Below are 22,222 nucleotides of genomic sequence, written 5' to 3'. Positions count from 1 at the left end.
TAAACCAAACCACATAAAATAGCCAGTTAAGCTGGTAAAGAGACAACTGAAAGGCAGTTTCACACCAGGAGGTATGATTTATCTTGCCCACTGGGAAGGAACATTATGAGGCATCTTTAGGCTCTCAAAAGCTCAGCTGTCCGTGGGGGTTTTCAGAGAATTAACAGTATTTTATCAGTTTTCCTTCAAAGACTGACCTGGGTTGAACCTCTGCACAAAGAAGAGAGAAACTGCTCCTTTGGCAGAGCTGATCCCATCAGCACAAGATGAAGATACCTGTGGCTTATTTGCACACTCAGCTTTCAGTGTCTTCCATAATTGGAAAACTTTTTGCAGAACACGGATCTTAATATAAAACTCTGGCCCAGAAATGGCATCTATATTTAGAAGACAAAGGATACATCTGTTCTTTCTAAGATGTATTTTTTGTCAGTGAGAGGGCAAAAGATAGAAAATAGAAAGCTGAGCTATTTTAAGGACAATAATCTATACAGTTTATTAAATGTGATTACTGTTTCAGAAATAAAGTTTAGGGCGTTATTAATACATATGAGAATAACCCAACAGGCTCAGAGAGCTTTGGAAGTCAAAGAACTTTCTCATACAGGAAGTAGGGCACATTTCAGGCAGTGCAATGCTGAAATTATCAGCCAAGCCTCATGCTAAGAAGAGTGTCCTAGAAGGAAAAATGTATTTGATTGCTCATTTTCCATGTGCATTCTCTACAGTGACATGTGATAGGAGATGAGTATGAACAGAGAACTTTTCCAGGTGCTAAAGTCTTGTAAGAGTTATTTAGAAAAAAAATAATCTCAGATAACCTCAAGTTATTGTGCATCTTTCTGGACAAGTCATATAGGTTCAGCACACAACATGCAACATAAACTTTCTTTAAAGCATTAAAATCAAGAAGACCACTTGATGAATTGCATTTCAAAGATGTACAAAGTACACCTTTCACGGAGGGAGAAGTTGAAAAGAATTCCCTCCTTCCTCCAAGACCCCACCATTTTTTAAGTGTCACTAAAACAAAGTAATCAGGAACACAAGATCTGGACAGTCAAGCAGAGAGTATTTTACATTCAAACCTACCTGTAAAAATACCACAAGGAACAAATCAAGACTCAGAGTAGTCAGAGTTAGGGCTGATGTTCTCTCCTTAACTCAGGATTTTTGCACCTTTATACCCAGTTACTCTTTCTGCTAAGGGTATTTTTAATGACCATGATCAGTATAATTGAAACCTGGCAGTAGAGAGCCAACACTTCAGTGTGCACCTCTCAACCAGCACAGCTCTATCAGTGTGCTCAGGATCTCCACTCACAGCATCACCCTCTGTGTACAAATGCTTTCTCCACATGCTGCAGTCCTTCCTCCAAGTCCTTCTCTGCATCCTCTGCTGGGAAGCAGAGGAAAGATGCTGTGGAACACACAGATCCCAACATCTGGGCAGGCTAGCAGATGAAGATGTATCAGCAGACACTTGCCAGTCTTTGGGTATGAAACCAAACTATATTATTTATAGGTAAAATAATTAAATCTTCAGTTGAGTTAAAAAAAAAAATCACTAAGTCTTTAACTCCTTTAAAAAGTGATTCTAAAGACAAAAAGCCTGAGCATAATTCAGACCAAGGAGGTCTTGGACTCCACTCTGAGGCCCACAGCTGTCAGATTCCCAGTTGCATTTAGTTTCCTTTAAAGAGGAGCTTTCATAGAAGGTTAAAGAACACGCACAATTCAGTCATTCTTCCAGCACTCTCACTGGAAGTACCCATGTGCCTATACAGCCTCATTTACCCTTTCAAAAACAGCACAGAGGACAACTTTCAACCTATACCTTCACCTCACTGTCAGCTTCCCTAGAAAGGGCACCTGAAAGAGTTCTTGTTACCATTCCTGCTGGTGGCTTGTGCTATTCAACACAGCACCTCTCAGTCACTTACCAGCCAGCTCGGACAAACACAGCTGATCGCACACAGGTTTATTTTTGTATTTCTCCAAAGAAAATAAAAGTCTCTCCTTCACATTCAGCCTTGTTGAGGGTATAAACTTTCATAGGTGTGGTTTGCCAGCACATACTAGTTAGGCACTTAACACACATAGCCTGGGCACAAAGGAATCATTGGTTGCAAAAAAAAAAAAAATTAACAGAATAATCAGTTTGTTTTAAAGGCCATAAATTCTACTGATTTCTGTGAACTCCATGTGTACTTCACAGCTAACTAAGCTATGCTGAAAGATCACTTACCATGTGAAACCATGACTGAGTACAAACCATTTACTATTTCTGGTTAAAAACCCAGGTGTATTTCTCTTGAGCTAGCCTGACTTTGATTTCCTGCCAGAGCTGTTCAGGTATTCCAATAAAGACCAAAGCTTCTGGATTCAGGTTCTGAAAAGTTGATCTCAAACAGCTAGAGCACAGTAAACACACAGGGTTTGGTGTTATTATGTATGGGAGGTACAAGATGCAGGGAAACAGCTAATTCCAGCCCGTGGGTTCTGAATTCAAAGGGACTTAAGTTTTTCAAGTCAAAAGAACAGAGCTTCTGTTGGTTTTGTTTGTTTTTAAAGCCTTGGAAAGAATGCAGTGCCTTTTCCATAGCCCTTCAGACAGCCACATTAAGCTCGGGTGGGACCATAGATAAACAGAAGACAGTGCAGACTGGGATCAGGTCATGTTTCAGCCCAGGGATTTCAAGTCTAGAATGAAGGCCCTAGAATTTCCCCACCCTCACTAATATTTTGTTTCATGGAACAGATCCATCTAACATCGCTACAATACCACCTACAGGAACAACAAAGCAGAAAACCCACCACAAGCTGAGGCACAAGAGCAGTCTCAGCAAGACTTAAGACTGGAGAAAGCTGTGAGCTTTTCAAGGGTGCTGGCACCATGCTTCCAGACAGGGTTGTTTGTGTCCATGCACCACGGCAGAGGCATCAAGACACCCGATGCAGACCCTTCCCAGCAGTCCCAAGGCAGGCAGGCACACAGCGAGGGGCAGCAGGGATGCAGACCAAGCACCAACAGAACAGAAAGGAATCCCAGTGCAAGGCTGACAAAAGTGCCAACAAGAACAGCAGAGAAGAAGGAACAGCAGCAGCTTTATGGACATGTATTTCTGGGAAGAGAATGCAAGATATGTGTCACTGAGTGCGTGAGCCAAAAGCAGTGGGCTCCCTGCTTTGACTGGAACCAACACCTTCCAGGCACTGTGCGCCTGTAGTTCCCTTGAAGGAGCACTGTCCTTCACACCACCTGAGTTGTCTGGTAGCCCTAATTATACCCTGTATTTAACCAAGCTAAACCCCCCTCCAAAATGCAGACCACCTCCTCTATCTGTGGGCATGTGGCTTTGTTATGAGGGAAGAAACATTGGCTGTCTTGGAGAACATCGGCAACTACAGCCCATGAGGAATTCAGACAGTGAAATGGTTCTCAGAGGGACCTGCTCACAGAGTCTGTGGGACATGGATGGGATGATTTGGACACACACAGAACAAACAAAACAGTAAAAGGTTTTAAAACAGAATGAAATAGATCTTAATGATTATGTCTGGACCCTTAGGAAAGATTTTTTTTTTTAATTTGCTCCTTTCTGACCTTAAATGTAAGGATAAAAGGGAAAGCTGCACACAGATCTGACAGGCAATAAAGTAACTCTTCAGGACAGTTTAAAATCAAAAATCCTCCAAATGAGCTAAAAGCTTGTGGCAGGTTGGTATCGATGGTTTTGGGCACATGGTGTTATGACTACTAAGGACAAGCAGAACAGCAGTAGTGCTCAAGGAAAGCCAAAAGCTGAATTAAGACAACCATTCTTGACTGAATTGCTGCTAGATCGGTTCTCTTGATTTCCAGAGAATGGCTTCTTTTGATGGGAGAGCTTCTATTCTGCTTTTGAAGTGCAAGGTTATTTCTACGTTTGAGCAGCACTCAGTCCTTGGTGTTCAAGCTGCTCTCAAGTGTGGACTCCGAGTTGAAGCTGCTGTGAGGTAGCTTTTGCGAGGCATGGGCACCTGGAACCCTCCCAACGTGCACCAGAAGCCTCTAGAAGGTTGATACTGCTCCTTGAGTCTGCACCAGAGCCAAAATGGATTTTCATTTCAACCCTTGGCAGGAGGGAATGGGGTGGGAGGTGCAGAGGGAAGGAATGTGAAGAAATAAAAGGCACTGGCCTGGGATAAACAGTGCAGGGATGAAGGGAGCGGTTGGGAGTGGAGAAGGGGTTGAGCAAGAAGGACCTTTTTTGCAGTACCTGTTCCATTTGCGGGCGCTGTTACCAGTATGTCCGTGCACTGTCCGAGGGCTTAAGCTGCCAGCTCATATGGCTGCTACTGTCCATGGCAGCCAAATACAACTGTGATGACGCAAGAAAGAGAGAGAAAAAGAGAGTGCAGCCTCAACGTGCATGAAAAACACAGTGCAAGCAAGTGAAACTGTGGTGTGTGTCAGCGACAAGGTGGGCTCTACAACCCTAAGGGAGTATCCCTGTGGCAAGAAGGAGAAAACAGAAGGAATGAGAGAAGGAAAAACACAAACAAACGAACAAAAAGCCAGGAAAAGTAACGGACAAACAATGCAGCAGGATCATCACATCTTAGTTTTCACCATCTGTTCACAGAAAGCTAAATGGAATAGGTCAGCTCTGTCTACCCACTGGACATAACCTACTTGGATGGTTATCTCCCTCTCCTCCCTCCCAAAAAGAGGCAGGGATGTGTGCACTGGTATTCCCTTTTCAGCTCTCTCCTCCCACAGACAATTTGCTATGAAAAGTTACCATTTTTTCTGCCTCAGTATGGTCTCAGCCACCTGCTACAGAGAACTGCAAATACAAAAATCCCAGAAAAGCCTTTCCCTCTTGCCTGCCAATATGACAGTAGACAGTACTTTTCTTCTCTCCACTGCCTGTCTACTACATCCCTTCAGGAAACACATTTATCCTATAGCCTGGCTCTTTGTCTTGTCTGGGGAGAAGCTCCATTTTCTGTGGGTGCAGTGCTGCTCCCTCATCCTCCCTAGCTCCTGCACTTCCCCATAGCCCACACTGATAGCTGCCAGCTCAAGATATTCTGAAGAAAAAAACCTTTATCTACTCCCAAACCCCAGCCTAAAGCACCAGGACTCAGATTCCCACTCAGGGTATTAACACAAACAGCTACTGAAGTACAGGGAACTTCTTGCCTCACTACAGCCCCATGGAAGGGAATGTGCTTTCTCTGAAGCAGAAGAGCTGTAGGGCAAGGGGAAGCAGGACATGGAAGGAACATGTGCCCTGGCAGTACCAGAGGGACAGTGCCCTTCTGCCCCAGGAAATGCCAGCAGTGCAGCACCTCAGGGTTTCTGCTGAGACCATCTGGCTGATGAGAGCAGATAATGCGACCAGAGCTCACGATCAGAGCACCAGGGGTCAGGAAACCTCTTTGGGAAGGGTGAAAGAGGTCTGGCCAAGGACACAGACAAGGATCAACTCTGCACATTTCCACTTTCTTTACAGCAAGATGAACTGGTCCTCTTGAAGTGAAACCATGAATGTGATGCCCTCTTTTCCACCACAATTCCTACTCCTTCATCCGCCAGCCTCCTCTTCCTCCCCTTCCCATCAGTTTGAACCAGGCACCACAGAGTGTATTTTCTTTACCTATACCTGAAGACTGGTTGATCATTAGGCATTTTACTACTCATCCTCTGTAATTACACCACCAAGTTAGTGAGCACTGGGATGGCATGTTCTCCAGGTTCTGCTGTAAGTTGGGCTTACGGGATCCAGCGAGGGAGGGCAAGATTCATTTTGTTCTTACCCAGACATGAAGAGAAGCCCATGTTTTATCCAGCATACAGAAATGGCAATCAGGCCATTCCAAATACCAAAACCTTCCATGAAAGTTTCTTTTTTTTCCTCCATAGGAAATTAAATACAAAAATAGATTTCAAAGAAAGTAAACAGTTGTGAAAGAAAGATTTAAAAAAAATAAATCTCAACAAAAAAATAATACAGGTTTCATCCTACCATCTCATTAGGGCAGATTAAGGAGAGAGGTTCAGCAATAACTCTGAATTTACAGTTTAAACAAGTTTCTTTATAACTTGAGGAACCAATGCCACAGATAGCAAGTACACTGCATGCAAGTGAATCATCCTGCTGAAGTCACCCATCAAGGTACTCATGCACTTCAGTGGTGGCAGGACTGGGCCCATAGGATTACCATTGTTAATCAATTGAGTTTTAGACTTTTCATGCACAATGTCCAAAGTAGTATAGAAGGGTTTTATTCTCCATGGCAGGTGAGACATAGCTCGTCTATTCAAGATGCTGCCATTTATGGGCCAGATCCTGTGTTTGGCTGCACAATCAGCTCCCTTGGGAGTACACAGGAGTGGCCAGTGTGTATTCCCCAAAGTTGCTGAAGCAGAGAAGAGCAGTAAAGAGAGACTTACTGAGGGAGGTGGGGACTCCCGGCCAATGAGCGGGGTATTCTCGCAACGGGGGTTCTGGAAATTTGCATTCTGGCTCCTAGGAAAGGAAGACACACATGGTAACGGGGCACGTGCCATGGCTCTCTGGGGAGGTCTCTGATGGGGACACAGAGCAGAGCATCCTCACCCCCAGAACTACTCTATCAGGTCAGTCTCCTCCAAAGTTTTTCTTACAGGCCAGGTGGATCTCCCTTTTTCAGATAAGGGCACAAAACTATCATCATTTTCCTCAGATTGAGCACTATTTTTACATTCTTACTCAGAAGGGCCCACAATGAATCACATCAAGTGATTTAAAAATAGGTCCTTGTGAAAATCTCCCTCCCTGCAGCATCAGAACTGCCAAGTGGCAGAAACAGAGATAAAATGAGGACAATGTCTAAGGGGATAAACAAAATGATGTGACAGCCCAAAAAACAGATGGGTCCTGATGATTGTCCAAATGTGATCAGGGTTAGGCACTTCTGGAGAAAGCTCTGAAGATCCCACCTGGACTAGGTAGCTCCAAACTGCAACAGATGTCAGAGCTGACTGCAAATACTGTAGAAAGAGAGAGCCCACAGGTTTTGTCTTGGCCCTCAGTCTCTTGGGAGGCTTCGGACAAGACTGCTCTGTCTGAAGAGTTAAGTCTTCTGGTGATCAGAATCATTGTGTAATAAGAAGCCCAGACAATACTTTCCTACTTCTTTTCTTTAGACAGTCTCCTAAGTCCTGGAGCACAAAGCTGTTCACATTTTGGAGCATGCTGTCTAATGAAACTCTTTCTAGTGCAGCACCTTCAAGCTACTCCTTTCTCCCATTGGATGCTAATCAGAAAACAAAATCCTCCATCGCTTTTTACCACTTGGTCAGAAGTGCCAACCTTGCAGCACTTGTGCCAACAGCAGTGAGAAGGAAGCACTGTGGAGAAGCTTCTTGTGGGGATACTCACATGTACTCCGTGACGGGAGCATTGCTGACTGTGTGTGCTGCTGCTGGAATGCTGGTCTCACTGCCATAACTACTCCCACAGCTATAGAGGCTGGGCATGTGCACTCTGTACAGATTATCGTGTGTCTGTCTACTCCCTTGAGCAGCTGATTCGTCTTCCCCATCATCATCTGAGCCTCTGCAAGAAGGAGAAAAAGTTCCTCCTAGAACCCTACAATTACCCCACATGTGGGGTTTGCAGGAAACCGTGGTGATCCCAGGAACCTTCCAGTCATCTTGCACACCTCCATGTTCATACCCGTTTGGGAAGCCTCAGGGTGGCAGTGTGAAACACAGCCTACAGCACAGTGACTCAGACCTCCCCCAGATCCCATCTGGAGGTGCACACTGCGTGATCCCCTCCAGCCTCCTGACAGGCTTCTCTCACGGCTTGGCAGACAGCACCAGTCTGCAACTGGCCAGCTGTACAACCAGAGGATGGACACACATCCTAAAATATGCAGCATTAAAAGAACCCAACAAACAACAAAAAAGAGAGGTGGTGGGGATGTAGGGCCATGCACCCCACAGAAACCTCCTTCAAAACTGCAATCTGTGTCCTTCCATTTCTTGTAAATACATCCAAACAGCTCTTAAGGATAAGCCTCTGTAGACTTCTGTGAACTCCTATTCTGGTTGCAAAGGGTCTGCTTCAGCTTCTAGCAAAATCACAGAAGTCTTTACAGAGACTAAGTTGCAAAATTTGTATCTAAAGGCCAAAAATCCTCTCAAAAATGCCAGGATTGTAAATCAAGGGAGAGCAGAACTGTTTGCCAGCTGGTTCCTTCTGCCTTCCCATACTATTCTCTTGTGCCTCCTATATAATACACAGTTTTTCATCTCCCTAATTAGGGGTGGAGCACCAAAGTCTGACATATATTCAATCTGTGCTTGACAAAGCTAGTGAAAGGCTCTTCACAGCATGGACCTCATTAGGACCTCCCAAACATCACCTGCAGCTTCTGCACCACATGGTGGCACTGAAGATCGGGGAATTGAAGCCTGCACAGTCTCTTACAGGCAATAAAGTACGACATCCTCCACTTCCCAGAGGGAAGAAGGGGGAGAAATGGTGCTCCAAGGAATGCAAGAGGGAACCCTTCAGCTCCCAGCAGCAGCCTGAGCCTGCTGGGGTTGGCAGGGCAGGCAGCAGCCCACAGGAAAGGCAGCACAAGAGATGCCACTGGGTAAATCTTTCTCTTTCCAACAGGCAGACTGCTGTGCTCTTCGTGGTAAGGTCTCTGCAGCTGCCTGTGGAAGAGGTGAGGAACCATTCATTTTCTCAGAGGCTATTCTGACAGACTGCCCAATGCCACTTCTCTGTGGGCACTGCAGGCTGGGCCAGCTCTGGTTTCCTGCTATTGTTCAGGGTGTTCTATTTTACCACAAAAATCAGGACCACAGAAGAGAATTTGCAGCAGTCTATTGCTCTTCTGCCATTTTAACAGCTGCATGTGGTGCAGCAGCCATTCAGTGAAGCAAAGGTTTGCTAAAGACTTGCTGATCAATCTGGTTAGCACCCTTAATACCAGTTCCAATTTGCAAGTGCCTCACCTGCCCATGCTATTGACAAGACAGTTCCTGCTTCCCATTATCTGTGCAAGTCAGTCACCTCAGCATGAGCAAAGCTAAAAAGGCAAGTGTAAACTGCTTCTTATTCCAATTCTCTTCTCCATAGTAGAACAAATGCCTCAAAGCTATGTAAGAGAATAAGAATTTTACAGAGAGAGCAATAGTTCAAGCATTACCTCTATATTACAGCTATAATCATTCATCTGACTTGACACACTCCTACAGTACACTGAATACTCTGCACACAGAATATTCCAGTGCAATAAGGTTCAGATGTTAGTATTAACCCCAGCCAGAGCAAAACATAATTTTTTTTTTCCTGTTAGACCTGTGCTTATAAAGCCTCATCCCTCACACTCCAGAGATCATGTGGGAATGAGCTCCATATGCTCGTGGGCACAAATCCAACAGCCAGTCTTCACTGGGAAAGAGCTCTACAATGCTCCAGGATCTAAACCCTCTCTGTACCTCTTTTGCTGCCAAGTGTGTGGGACGCTGCAGACAATGGAACTGAACATGAGGGCTGTGACAAAGGAGAAGAGAACCAGGTAGATGAGGCCTTCCACTCCATCATAGCAGAAGCCTGTCAGAGCCTGGACATAATCCTGCAGAGAGAAAGGAGCAAAGTTTCCTGATCACTGCAGAGTTAACATTGAGCTCTCACTCAAAAGTCCTTCTCCAGACTACACTCTCTGAAACAACTTATAGACATTGCACTCCCTTTTCTAGAGCGTATTTCTATTTTAATTTCAGAGACTCAAGTGTTTTTCATAAATGATCCAACCCTTATTTCCTCTCACAAAGACCAGCTTGGATTTAGACACAGAAATATTTTCAACCACCCACAATCAGACTTCAAGAGGAACAAAAATAAATAGCCATGGCAAACTCACCCACCCAACAGAAGATACAATATTTTTCATTAAGCCTCTCAGCTCCATCACAATGTCCCTTGCCCAAGAACACAAGCATGGACTGTCTGTGTCTCTGTGTTTAGAGAGGCAGTGAGGACAACAGCTAGGCCATGCTACACTGCTCCAAGAGCTCTAAAGCTCCATGGGAAAGTCAACAAGTTATTTGCTATACACAAAAAACCCCAAACCTGAGGGCTCCTGTGGTTGCAGCTTGTAGGTGTATGAAGTCATGTTACCTAGTTTGCTATGTTGATCTCTAAACTGAAAGCTAACTTGATCCAGATTCTCATTCCCCTTTCTGCTGGAATCAACAAGTAAAAAGCTGTTGTAAACTGTTCTGGCTCACCAGAGGTTTGAAACTCTGAACTAATACAGGCTCTACACCCCATTTATTCATTCTCAGCTCAAGCCCAGTCCCCAAGAACTCACCAAATGCAGACTCCGACAGTCTACCAAAGCTGTCAGCTGCTGCAAGTTGATTTCTGTTGAATTCAGAACCTCCTGGATCCGAGTAAGATACTCCTGTAAGCAACAAGCTAGTGATTACTGCAGGGGAATGCTTAGCAGGAGCTGATCCTGGGTTCTGCACAAGTTAAGGGAAGTCACAAAGAGCAGGGAGGAGAGGAGAGTTACCTTGGAGGTGGGGTGCTCTTTGCTCGCTGACCTCATGAGTTCCGACACATCATCTTGCATTTCTACCAAAGCCTTGTGACTTCCTGACAGCTTCTGCTCAACACAAAACATGCAATGTTTCAGCAGCTCAGGCCACATGGACCAACAGATCTCCTGGGAAAAGACTGAAATCCTATTTCCCAAATATTGAAGCATCATCTGTCTGAATGGTACAAGTTAAAGATGTCCCACCTGACATGAGTGCAGCTGCAATATGGTTAAACTTGACTTTTACCAAACTGGAAGAAGTACAGACAGAGAGAAGAGGAGAAGGGAGGAACCAAAAGGAAAAAAAAAAACCAAAACCAAACCACAAACAAAGGACAAAATACATACACAAAAAATGTACACACAGCTGGGGCTGGCTCTAGGACAAAAGGGAAGGAGAAAGAAAAGACACAAAGCACTCAAGTTCTCACCACAGAACACAGCTGGATTTTTTACTAAATCAGATGGATGAGAAAGATATAATGTTAACATTAGAAGTTGTTTGTATTAGGGTGCAACCTTCACATTCCTTTAAAGCACCCATGAGAATTTCACATGCAATAGCATATCAGGGAGTATATGGAGCAACCAGAAATGCAACAGATTGCAGAGGTGCATCAAACCACAGCCAGAAGTGTTCTTACCCCACCCTTTAAAACAGAGGAAGACAAGATTAAAAAAAAAATCCTAAATATAAATGGTGAAGCAGCTGGTGTCTGCCAATAGGTGGGTGGTGTGGGCCTGTTCTGGCCTCTGATACATACAGCAAAGTTTGGAATGGGCCCAGGTGCTGCTCTTCTTCCCCCACACAAAAGAATAATGACTCACATTTATACTTCAGGATAAATCCCTTGGATGTTCAAAGGTTTGTAAGAGGCATCTGTGAAAAACACTCCTTCACCCACAGAAGTGACTGCATTTTGGGAGTGGAGTGTTACCACTGTTTAACCCAAAAGAACTTTCAAGAAGAGAGTCAAAACAGGAATTACAGAGTTTTCCAACCTGGCATTAATTGTGGTGCTGTCTTCACGTTGCTGCTCTTTACAAGTGCCTCATAAACAAAGGTACCACAAACAAAGCCAAGGCCCTCACCACATTACACACAAGCCCTTCTAAGAGGGTGTTCTGAACCTGAAGCTGTGCAAGTAATGATAAAGTTGGAAAAAACTTCTCACTAAATCACAGTGCCACCTCCTGCACAGCTGGGAAGTAGCTGCCAAAGCTTTTCCAACAGCCAGAGCACTCCCTAAAGCAAACACTCTGGAACTGGGTGCATGCTGGCACCAAGAGTACTTAACTTACACCCTGCAGGATGAGGAGACCCAGGGGTGGAAGGAGTTAGGGTGTTTACACTCACCTGCTGGAAAGGGTTGGGGTATCCAGCACTGCAGGTCATGTAATAGCGGAGAGTCTCTGTGAAGACACGAGAGAAGAAAGTCAGGCCAGATACATCATCCCAGCTTTGCAGTGCTTTGTATTTTTTTAAACCAGTGAAAGGCAATGGGTCTGCTCCACTTAAAGTTATATGAAACACAGAAAAAGGTTTATTCAGAAGTTGGCACCATCCACCACAAAAACCTAAGACAAGACATCAGTCTAGGTTAAATCCAACTACAGCACAGTGAAGACATAAACTTCCAGATAAGACTGTTACTGTGCTCTGCTAACAGCATCATTTGTTTCCAGACTTGAAGACACAGCTGTGTTCCTCTTCATTCAGATGTGTGTGAAACCAGCCTGGTGCCCTCATGAGCCCTCTACAATACTACATCAATTGCCAGCACACACAAATTACAAATACCAGCCTTTCCCCTGCCATCCTCAATAATGTTACCAAGGAAGGGAGCTCTGAAAGACTTGATCATCCAAATACCTTTAGATTATTCCTCAAACATTTACAGTTCCTCTTCAGATGAATGTGAGCATGCCAGCTCGGCAAAATCAAGGGTGATGATGGCATGGAAAAGACTACAAAAGCCCTAAAACACACAAACCCTCTGCATTCCCCCTCCACCAGCATCTTTTCCTCCATTCTTTTTAATCTTCTGTCTGTGACTTTCAGTAATGCATATTCCAGTCTGCACAGCTATTCTGATGAGTCCCAACTCAGAAATCAGTAAAAGGCACAAGCAGAAGCAAGGGGAGCTGTGGAGGAAGCAGACCTGACTGTATCCTGACTCTGCCATACTTGCCATAAATATTGAATGCACCTTTCGGCAAGGCAGCACGCTGGAGACCAAGTGCTACAACACAGCCTGTCAGCCCCTGTGTGCTGGCAATGCAACCTGACAGCTGTTATTTATAATTCATTAGCCTACTCTGGGGCAGCTCCTGCCAGCTGCTCCATCTCCCTCCCACCGACTCTTTCTCTGGGACGACTTACATCTCCCCAGCCAAGCCTCTAAACAGCAATTAGCAAATTCTGGGCAGACAGGAGGGCAGCAAGAACTGCTTTGTGCCTCACTTTGGGCAGACCACAGAAGTGACTGTCCACAACTATTAAACCAAGGTAAGGGCTGCTCCTCCCTGGCTCATAAATCACACTCAATGGCTGAGTGAAAATGGATTATAACTCACCTACACTGAGAGAACAGCACAGCAACCCACAGCAACACATGTGGTGACTCAAAGGAGCTGTGATCTTGTCACCTATTTATTTTAAAACAACAAACCACTAAAAGTTTCTCTTAAGCTCCCACAGTGGTATCAAGTTTACATCGCCTTTATAAGTGCAGTAAGTTGCATGACATACTGCTAATGCAGAGCTCTAGAAATGTTTCTTGAGGGCCTTCTGGACCGTCCCTGGTGGGCAGATTAGAGATGAGAGTTCCTGATATCATAGTTTGCAGCTTGTAAGCCCAGGATAAAGATTGCTGGTTACAAGTGAAGCAAAAAGCAGAACAGTGAAATAAATGCTTGCCTTGCTTCACCCTGGAAGGCAGGATCAACAGGGATTCACTGTGGTAGCACTGGCTTTGCTGCTGACAAGTGTGACACTCTGCATAAAACATGCTTCCCAAAACGGCACAGCCATCAGCAGCAGCTTTCCCCTGCACTGAACCCGAGCTGTGGTGCTTTAAATCTGTGGCTACAATAGGCAGTGAAGCTGCCTTAAGGTGATCTTGCACTGCAAAGCCTGAAAATTAAAGAGGACCATGTCCTTTGCCTCCATGCCACCAGGAAAACAGGAAAGAGCAGGAGGCACCTTCACCTATTTCAAATCTGGTGGATACTATCCTGTACATCCCCAAATCTCATATTTCTGACCAGAAAACAGCTACACTAATCCATCATTTGCACTTTACTAACAGCTCCAGGCAATTTCTTTCTATAATTATCTTCCTGATGCATTTTCCTCTCAAGGAAAATTCCTGAAGGTTGATCTGATTTTTGAAGCTGGCCTTTAGGCAATCTAGTTCATAGCAGAAGGGTTAGACAGGGTCACATCTGCAGCTGCCCATGCCTGCTGTTGCTAGCAGCAATCCTCCTGACTCACTCTTGGTGCACAGGCATTGTGGGAGCAGAAGGCAAGGAAGGGAACTACCTAAAATGATTTATTTTTGCAAAGTCTGTTTTTCCTAGAAAGGAAAGTCAAGCTTCCTACTAAAGACAGCTTCAGCTGCTAGAACTACTTACTGCTTCTGCAACCATGGAGATTTACTACTCACTTCAAAGCCCAGCCAAAATGCAAAAATGGCATTATGCACCAGCCAAAAGGCAGTGAGGTCTGCAGAGAGCAATCAGAAAAAAAGATCCTAGCTCAAAAAAAAAAAACCCTCACACCTAGAACAGCTTTTCCCAGCTCTTCTTCATCTTTAATTGTGCATTCTTTAAGCAGTGCTCATTTTACCTATACACCCAGATGAGGCTGTCTCTGTGGGTTCAAACATCAGAGAAAGCACCCGTGGTGTCAAAGGAAGGCAGCTCTTTTGGCTGGGGTTTCTTGCCCTGGTAATGTGCTCTCCACCTGGAATTTTGTTCCCCCAAGGCACCAGTCTGACAGCAAAGGGAGGTATCTGCATAACATTTAATTTCTCTGATACATCCTACTCTTGTATGGGTGAAAGCAAAGAGATTGTAACTGTCCCACTTGCCCTCTACTCAAAGCTTTCTGCTAATCAGGAGCCCAACAAAACCAGGCAGGAAAACAGCTTCTCAGTGCCAACATCAGCTCAGCAGGATTCTCAAGAGCACTTCCTTGGGCACACTCTTTCCTGCAGTGTACTCTGCTGCAGGTAATAACTATGCAGACACCAATGCCCCACCTGAGGTTTTGTCCTGATCTTACTTCCAGAGAGGAAACACAGGTGTTGACAGTGTCAGTTCTCTGGTTCATTCAGCTCTGGACTTCAGAGATGAGATTGCAGCAGTGAGAGGCCAATTAGGAGGGTGGGCATGACAAGAACCCTTCCTGCTTATATCTGAGCAGCTAAGCCTCAGCATCCAGCCTGACCAGCTTGGCTGAGCTGGAGCTAAAAGGCTCCATTATCCATCCCCTGAGGTTTACAGCTCCCCCGGATGAAGAGAGTGGCTGTTCACCATGCAGATTTGTGGTCAGAGAATCTGGAGAAAGCTCTTCCTGTTGTTTAGACAGATTGTGCCTTTTTATTTAATTTTATGCAACAAGTCTTCTGATAATAACATAATATCAAAGAAGAAGAATGGGACTAGAAGATGGCCTCCTGCTTTGAAAATAGACATCTTGGCTGCACCAAGTCTCTTTACTAGCAGCAGGAGCTGATTATACAGCCGCTGTTCAACTCCATTGGCTTTATCGCAATTAATGAATACAGGGTGAGTTAGGCACATACATCAGCCTCTTCTGCAAAATTATTTAAGTATTTCTTTCTCCAGGAAACCTGCATTAAGGTTCTTTGCCTCCCTTTTCTTCCCCCATCATTTTTTTAATGCAGCACATTTTATCTGCAAAACAAGAACATCTCCTCTCTAGCTAAAAACATGACAGTAATAATGCATTTAATCAGATTATTCTCAGCTCCATTAATTCCATTTAGATTTGAAAACAGCAATTAATACATAAACAGGAATATTAACACACCAGTTGCTCAGTATTCAACTCAGTTATTTTTCCATGAAAACTACAACCACCACCAGCAAAAACACATTGCAAATATTGATGACTCAGTCCCAGTCTGAATGTCAGAGCATAGAGGTCTTACAATACATTCTGTGTAACAACAGCCACTGAAAATGGTGATTAAAGTGAAAAATTGACCCAGCACCATCAAGCTTCTTAGGATTACTCATTGATTTTTATATACTTAGAGTTAGATGGCAGCACCTAGCCCAGTGTGCCAGACCCCAGCACTGGCCAGAGGCAGATACTTCAGCAAGACTCTCAGATCAACTTCAAGCTGAAGTGATTCCCAAGGCAAATGTGATTCCTACATCTATGACAACTCCCCATGGATTCTTCCTCCATGATCTACCTGAGCCTTTCCACCCACTCACACTCTCTTTTAGTCACTTTTCTCCTGAACTGAAAAGCTCATGGTTTGGCACCCTGTGGTGAAACTCACTGCAGCAATCCACGTGTTTCTGCCTTGTGCATCTATACTGCTGTTGATGTTGGAGAACATCATCCAAAAAGCAGAGACAGCAAACCAGAGGGTATAGAGTTCATGCACTAGAACCAGGAGCTTTCAAACAGGGCCTCTTCCTCTGAGAGGACAGCACTGAGGTTGGCTCCCAGCTGCCTGCCCTGTCTCCTGGAGCTCATCACTCTCGCTGTACATATGGCTCAACTGATCACAAAGCAGCTGCTACAATTTGCAGCCAAGGGATACTAACACTTATTCCAGACTTTTAAAGATGTTTTATTGGGATTAAAGTGTCGTTGCCATACTGCAGTCCTCATGTCGTGATTTTCCTTCCTGTTCAGATGCACAGGAAGATCTCAACATCGGGGACCAAGAGCTATTTCCATAACTTCCTGATCATAAACTATGACAGAGCAGTGAAAACCCACATGGGAAGACAGAAGATTCAATCAGCTCCCAAGCAGCTGCCTGGTGCAATGGCAGGCTCAGAAGCTGGACAGATATCCTTCTGGAGGGAGGAAAAGGTGCTCACCAACACTCCAGGGTGCCTGGCAGGAGGAGCTAACACACATCACCCATGGAAAGGCCACTGTTCAGACCCAGGCCTGTGGCAACACCTGCTCTTCCTCCTCTTCACCATTTCCCTTAGAGCCATTCCCTGTTATTTATGGAGCTTTAACAACTGTTACATGGTGGTGCTGCAGGAGCAGAGCCTGTTTTCCCCTGGGGGAGCCAACTGTCCCTGCTGGGCAATGCAGGATGGAATGTCAGCCCTGCACTCCCTGTTAGCCTCCAAATGAATGATACTGATCAATGAAAAACCACAGGAGCCCAGCAGACAAGGGCAACTGAAATGGAGAAGTAGCACAAAGGGGCCTTTCTTTAGTTTCCCAGGGTCAATCTAATTGCTATCAAACACGCTCCAAAGCTAATCTGGGTTACCAAATTATCACAGCACACAGCTGGCATTAACATCAGATATTTCCCCTTGGCCTCACTGACCCACTTGCCTCTTTGAACAACCAGGAAATCAGCTTGGCACCTGAAGCCACATCTTTGTCACCTTCACAGCCAAGAGAGGATTTTCATCTTATGCTAAACACTCATTCTCTTCCCTCACTGCATTTCTTTGCTGCAAAGAGAGCTGCCTGTCTCTATAATCTCCTTTCCAGGAAATCAATAAACAAGGCACTCCAAAAATAAGCTGTAGGGTGGCAATATTAACCTGTACATATTCTTTTATACTACATTCTGCCTCCAGACATAGAGGTTATTTATTGTTTCCAATCCCTGTATCCTCAGCCATACCTCCACAGCTGATTTCCTACCAGTTGCACAGTGAGAGACAGCATTTGGCTAAGCACAGAGCCATACACTAGACCTTCTGCACACAGAGCATAAATTCTTATTTGGTGGAACCAGAGAACCAGAAAAAACACAAGTTGCTCCATTTGCAAATCAGTGTCATTGCCTATTTGTGTTTTGCCATACACAGAACTACATCAAGGAACTATTTGGGGAGAGAAGGCAGGAAAAAAATCATTAACTTTGTTAACTAAGCAGCAAACTCAGTCCTAAAAACACTTTTTCATTTCAGCACTTATTGTATCTCTGCTGGCAGGCACCCAACCACCTTTTTGTTAAGCCATGATTCTGAATGCCATCTTTGCCCCAGTGAGGTCCAAACTGGAGGCATTCCTCACCTCACCAACCACTTCAGTTGAAATTAGGAGCAACAAACCCCAAATACATCAGTGCTTCAGCTGGATGCCACTGTGAAGCAGGCACATCCTTTAAGTGGCACAGGATACACAAAGTGGTCAAAATACTGCATTTATAATGGAAAGGCAAATTTATAAGTCTTTGTGGCAGTTGCCATTCACTTACCTTTCACAGGCTACTATTTATAGCCACCATTGGGTGAAAAAAATTATATATAAATTTGTAGGTAACAGATATAAAAATAAGTATTCTGGATTCAGGAATGCAGACCCAAGAGCAAGTGTTAAAAATGACAACTGAAACGACACACTGCTACTGCCACAGTTCTGCCACTTTGAGAGGAGAACAAGACTCAAGAGTGCTACATTTAAAGCAAAATAATCCATGGACTTCTGTTATTCCATCTTATCAGTTATTTCCACCAAAGGGTCAAGGCAGAAGAAAGGTTCTGAAGGTGGTTCTGATGAATACATGTATACTTCTGATCAGAATGCTGTTTTTCCAGAGCTCCACACATATTGTTTCCCACTGTATGCCAGCTCCTCTGTTTCAAACACAGCCTAAAATTCTCAATCCCTGCCATACTCCTGTGTGACAGCTGGAGCTGCAGAACCCTGTGCCAAAGCCAGTCCCAGCACTTACCAGTACTGAGCACAGCATTCTCTTCAACCACTTTGGAGACGTAAGCATCAGGGTTGATACAGAAGTCACTGGAGCCCTGGGTAGATGGAAGACAAAAAGCAAAAGGAATATCAAAGCAAACCAGCATCAGAGAGCTGTTGAGCCAGGTTAGCATCAGGGAACCTTCTATTCTAGGGGTGTTTCAGATGCTGAAGTCTCTCATCACCATCCCCATCAGCACTGCTTTACTACACAACCACAGAAGGCTGGAGCATGAGCTACTGCACCACACCATGGAACAGGAGCAGCCCTGTACTTTTCCTAGATGGGAATTGCTAGGACAGTTGCTTAGACCAGGATATGCTATAAAACAGGCACAGCAGAACACTCATCTGGTGTCTGCTAAACCTGCAGCAAAGGGTGAATGGGATTTGGATGTGAGCCACTTACCACAGCGACAGCCAGCTCCAGGCCCAGGGATCCCCAGCTGACAATCAGGGCAAACACCCCAAGCAAGCACACCCTGTGGGAGACAGACAGATGGCAGATGTAGCAGCTCTGATTTCAAGCAGTTCCTTTCGCAAGATGTATTATTTGGAGTCCAAAGCTATTACCAAACCCAAGAAATTATCAACCAACTGTATCTTCAGATAAACAATCCTATTTTAAATGTCATGGACAGCAACAACCAGAGAAGTTCAAGTCCTGCAGTTGGTTACCACAATACCTGCTCTGGAGCTGCAGGGGAAGGGAGAAGTAGGGAAGCAAAGTATTTTCCTGCTTCTAGCAGGGAAACTAGAGGCACAAAGACACAGAGGTGGCTGCACAGGAGGCAGATTGGCAGGTGGTTGACTACAGTCCCATCCCTTTCACTGTTCCCATTCTGATCTTAGTTTTCCAGGTCCAAAGATACTCAAAGAAAAATATGCTAAGTAAAGAAAACCCCACAAAACCATATTGATCCAAAATTGGAGAAATCTCTCCTGTGTCTACAACAAATAAGTTTGTTGGGTGTAAGCACAACACAGCTACAGATGGTGGGAGGAAACACAGGCCCTGTTAGAACACCTTGGTTCCAAGCTGGTGCACCTAACAGTACTTAAGCATCCCACATAGCTCCAGGAGAGAGACAGTCACCTGCAGGCTAACAGCTTGGAACAACAGTTTAGGTGCCTTCCACTGCCATGTGAGTCCATCTCTGCACAGATTTGAAGGTCTGTTCTGACAGCTGGACCTCATTATTGACAGAAATAGTGGGAAGTGTCTGCTGTTAAGCAGCCACAAGGCAGAGGGATGACAGAGCAGTGGTCTCAGTGACATTCAGCAAGCACACACTCACAGAAAAGGCTTTTGCCCTTCCCCAACCAGCACATTAGCTCTTCACCCTTGCTGTCAGTATGAGTGGTAGAGATATTTAGTGCTCCTCAACTCCCTCAGGTACAGGGCTGCAGACTAATAAGCAGTTTTATTTTATCTGTCTCTGTCTTCAAAGTAGAGACACTGGCTTGCTCTCTTAGGGATGCTTTCTCCCCCTCTCCCCCTCTACTTGAAACACAAGTAGATCCCTTCCCACCCACACCCTGAACAATACAAAAACCTGTTCATAACCAAGATATTTCTTTATTCAAACCTAGTACAAGCATCTCTGTGAAGAAGGGACATATATTTTTCTACTAGATTTGTCTCACTGAATACTAGAGCTTTGAAAAAACCAACCTGTGGGTCACCATTTAAAAAAAAACCCTTTCCCTCAGTTTACCAACTTATTTTAATTCCAAATAATCCCTATTCTGTGAGGGGATCTGTGCCTCATCTTGCAGAAGTAAGGGAGTTTCACCAGACTGACATCTGCGCTGCATTCTGAAATGAGACACTAAAGACTTTATTATGCCATTTCCAAATGGATGCAAAAATTATCAGCCATGGATCAGCGAGGTTCTGTGGGTTTATGACATAAGGACAACACAGCTTGGTGCCTCCAGCTGAGCATGTTAATCAATAAGACACATTTGTTGTTTTACTTTAAATGAAGATGACTGGGTCAGTAACTGATTGCTTGGCTAAAAGATCTAAAACTGGCAGTTCACCATCTTGCCTGGCTGTGATACACTTGTTTCTTTATGCCATGTGCTCCCTTTAGGGAATGCCTTAATATGAACTTCTGGCTAACGGGGAATGAGATTCTAATTTAAACCCTGGGTTTGCCATCTGCGCATACACTTGGACTTTCGTCTGTATAACCTGCCAGGTATGAAATCATCTGGTAAATAATAAATCTGAATAAACATTCCAATTATTAATGGCATCACCACATACCAGGATAAACCCTTGGCCATGTCAGTTATCAAACTGTCACTATATTTATGATACCAGTATCTTTGCCAAATATGCCTACAAGATAGCGAGAGGAAGAGTTTTTCCTATAATGGGGCATTTTCAGTGCTTTTTAGAAACAGACATGCATTAATATTGCAGTACCATGGCAACAAGACTCCTTCCCATAAATGTGCAAACCATTGCTTGTTCTCAGTTTAGCATTTCCTCAGGTGTGACAGCCCCAGGTAACAAGAGCAGACAGTGACACAGAAGGCGATGCCACCAGGTTGTGTAGACACATGCAATGCTTATCATCAATTAACAAATGCCTTCCCAACTGTAGAGAATTAAGGGGAGACTTTTAAAGCCTGTAAATTTAAGGAATGATGTTCACATTACTATCTCAGAAAATGGAGGCTTCCAATGCCGCTCAGTGGAAAGCAGACTGCCCAGATGAGGTCCTCACCTTTGATGAGAAGGCAATGAACACCAGTAGCAATGCATTTTATAGCTCAAGAACCTTCCTGTGAACATCCCTTTTATGAAGCCCTAACTATTTCCACAGAGCTACACTCCACAATGTCTCTCTACTCAGAGGCAAATTTAAGATATTGTCTCAGATGTCCTTGGTATCAGTTGACAACAGTCAGAGGTTCCCACTAGCAGGCACTTGCATTCAGTTGGTTTTCCTTATGCCCTTTCCTCAGGTCAGGACTTACCCCATAAGAATGCCCCTGGAGTTTCTAATGAGCCCAAAGAGCACCAGCAAACATATCAGGACATGAAACAGGAGCAGGCCCAGGTATCCCAGCCACCTGCAGCAAACAAAAACATGGTCTGCAAAGGAAAGCTGATGTGTAAAAAGCACAGATCAAGAAGCTATTGTAACTTACAGGGAAAACATAGCCATTCTTTTCTCCAAGTAAAAACCATCACTAAAGATTGATCTTAAGAGAGCTCTGGGTTGTGGGATTGGGAGTTGAGGCAGCTAAAAGCATTTAGACAACATGCTCAGCATAAGCAGTTTTTGAGAAATGAGACTGCTAGTGTTTTCTAGTGTGAAGTTACATGCAATGGTCATCATCACAGGAAGAAAAGGCATTGCAGCTTCTTGAACTTCCTAAATACTTGTTAGGAAATGCCTCAGTTTTTTATTCCACATGTGTGGATAGATATTTTCTTTTGTGGAATACAACTGATATTTTATTAAATATGTCTAATAAAAAGGAATGTGAGGGTGTGGTGATAACTTGCAGAACTAGTATAATTTTCTACTCTATTTAATGTGTTCTTTATGCACTTATTAGGACACAGCAGTAGCTGTATCTGGGGCTGTTTTTTTCCCCAGTGCTAGAACACAAACCACAGATTTTGTATGTTGAGATTAAGTTGCTCTTCAGCTG

At 44.3% G+C, this 22,222-nt stretch overlaps 1 protein-coding gene across 3 annotated transcripts in view; it reads right to left on the bottom strand.

Annotated features, from left to right (window-relative positions):
* Window positions 1–22,222, bottom strand: part of TTYH3 (tweety family member 3) — a 73,118-nt gene that overhangs the window by 6,766 nt on the left and 44,130 nt on the right. The window contains exons 5-15 of one of the 3 annotated variants that reach the window (XM_085074546.1): window positions 21,539–21,634; window positions 18,954–19,026; window positions 18,525–18,600; window positions 11,957–12,012; window positions 10,573–10,665; window positions 10,369–10,461; window positions 9,494–9,630; window positions 7,416–7,592; window positions 6,446–6,521; window positions 4,263–4,364; window positions 469–4,081 (exon numbers count right to left, since the gene is read on the bottom strand). In XM_085074546.1, coding sequence (XP_084930672.1) covers window positions 4,284–4,364; window positions 6,446–6,521; window positions 7,416–7,592; window positions 9,494–9,630; window positions 10,369–10,461; window positions 10,573–10,665; window positions 11,957–12,012; window positions 18,525–18,600; window positions 18,954–19,026; window positions 21,539–21,634 — 958 coding nt within the window. In that variant the 3' untranslated portion in view covers window positions 469–4,081; window positions 4,263–4,283. Of the gene's footprint in view, window positions 1–468; window positions 4,082–4,262; window positions 4,365–6,445; window positions 6,522–7,415; window positions 7,593–9,493; window positions 9,631–10,368; window positions 10,462–10,572; window positions 10,666–11,956; window positions 12,013–18,524; window positions 18,601–18,953; window positions 19,027–21,538; window positions 21,635–22,222 lie in introns of those variants that run through there. The other 2 variants (XM_085074544.1, XM_085074547.1) reach the window with 2 other exon arrangements.

This window comes from Lichenostomus cassidix, chromosome 14, assembly GCF_008360975.1.
Source record: "Lichenostomus cassidix isolate B80296 chromosome 14, HeHo_3.0, whole genome shotgun sequence".
Classification (NCBI taxonomy): domain Eukaryota; kingdom Metazoa; phylum Chordata; class Aves; order Passeriformes; family Meliphagidae; genus Lichenostomus; species Lichenostomus cassidix.
Note: the sequence above shows the minus strand (reverse complement) of the source record. Positions and strands in the feature narration are given on the sequence as shown.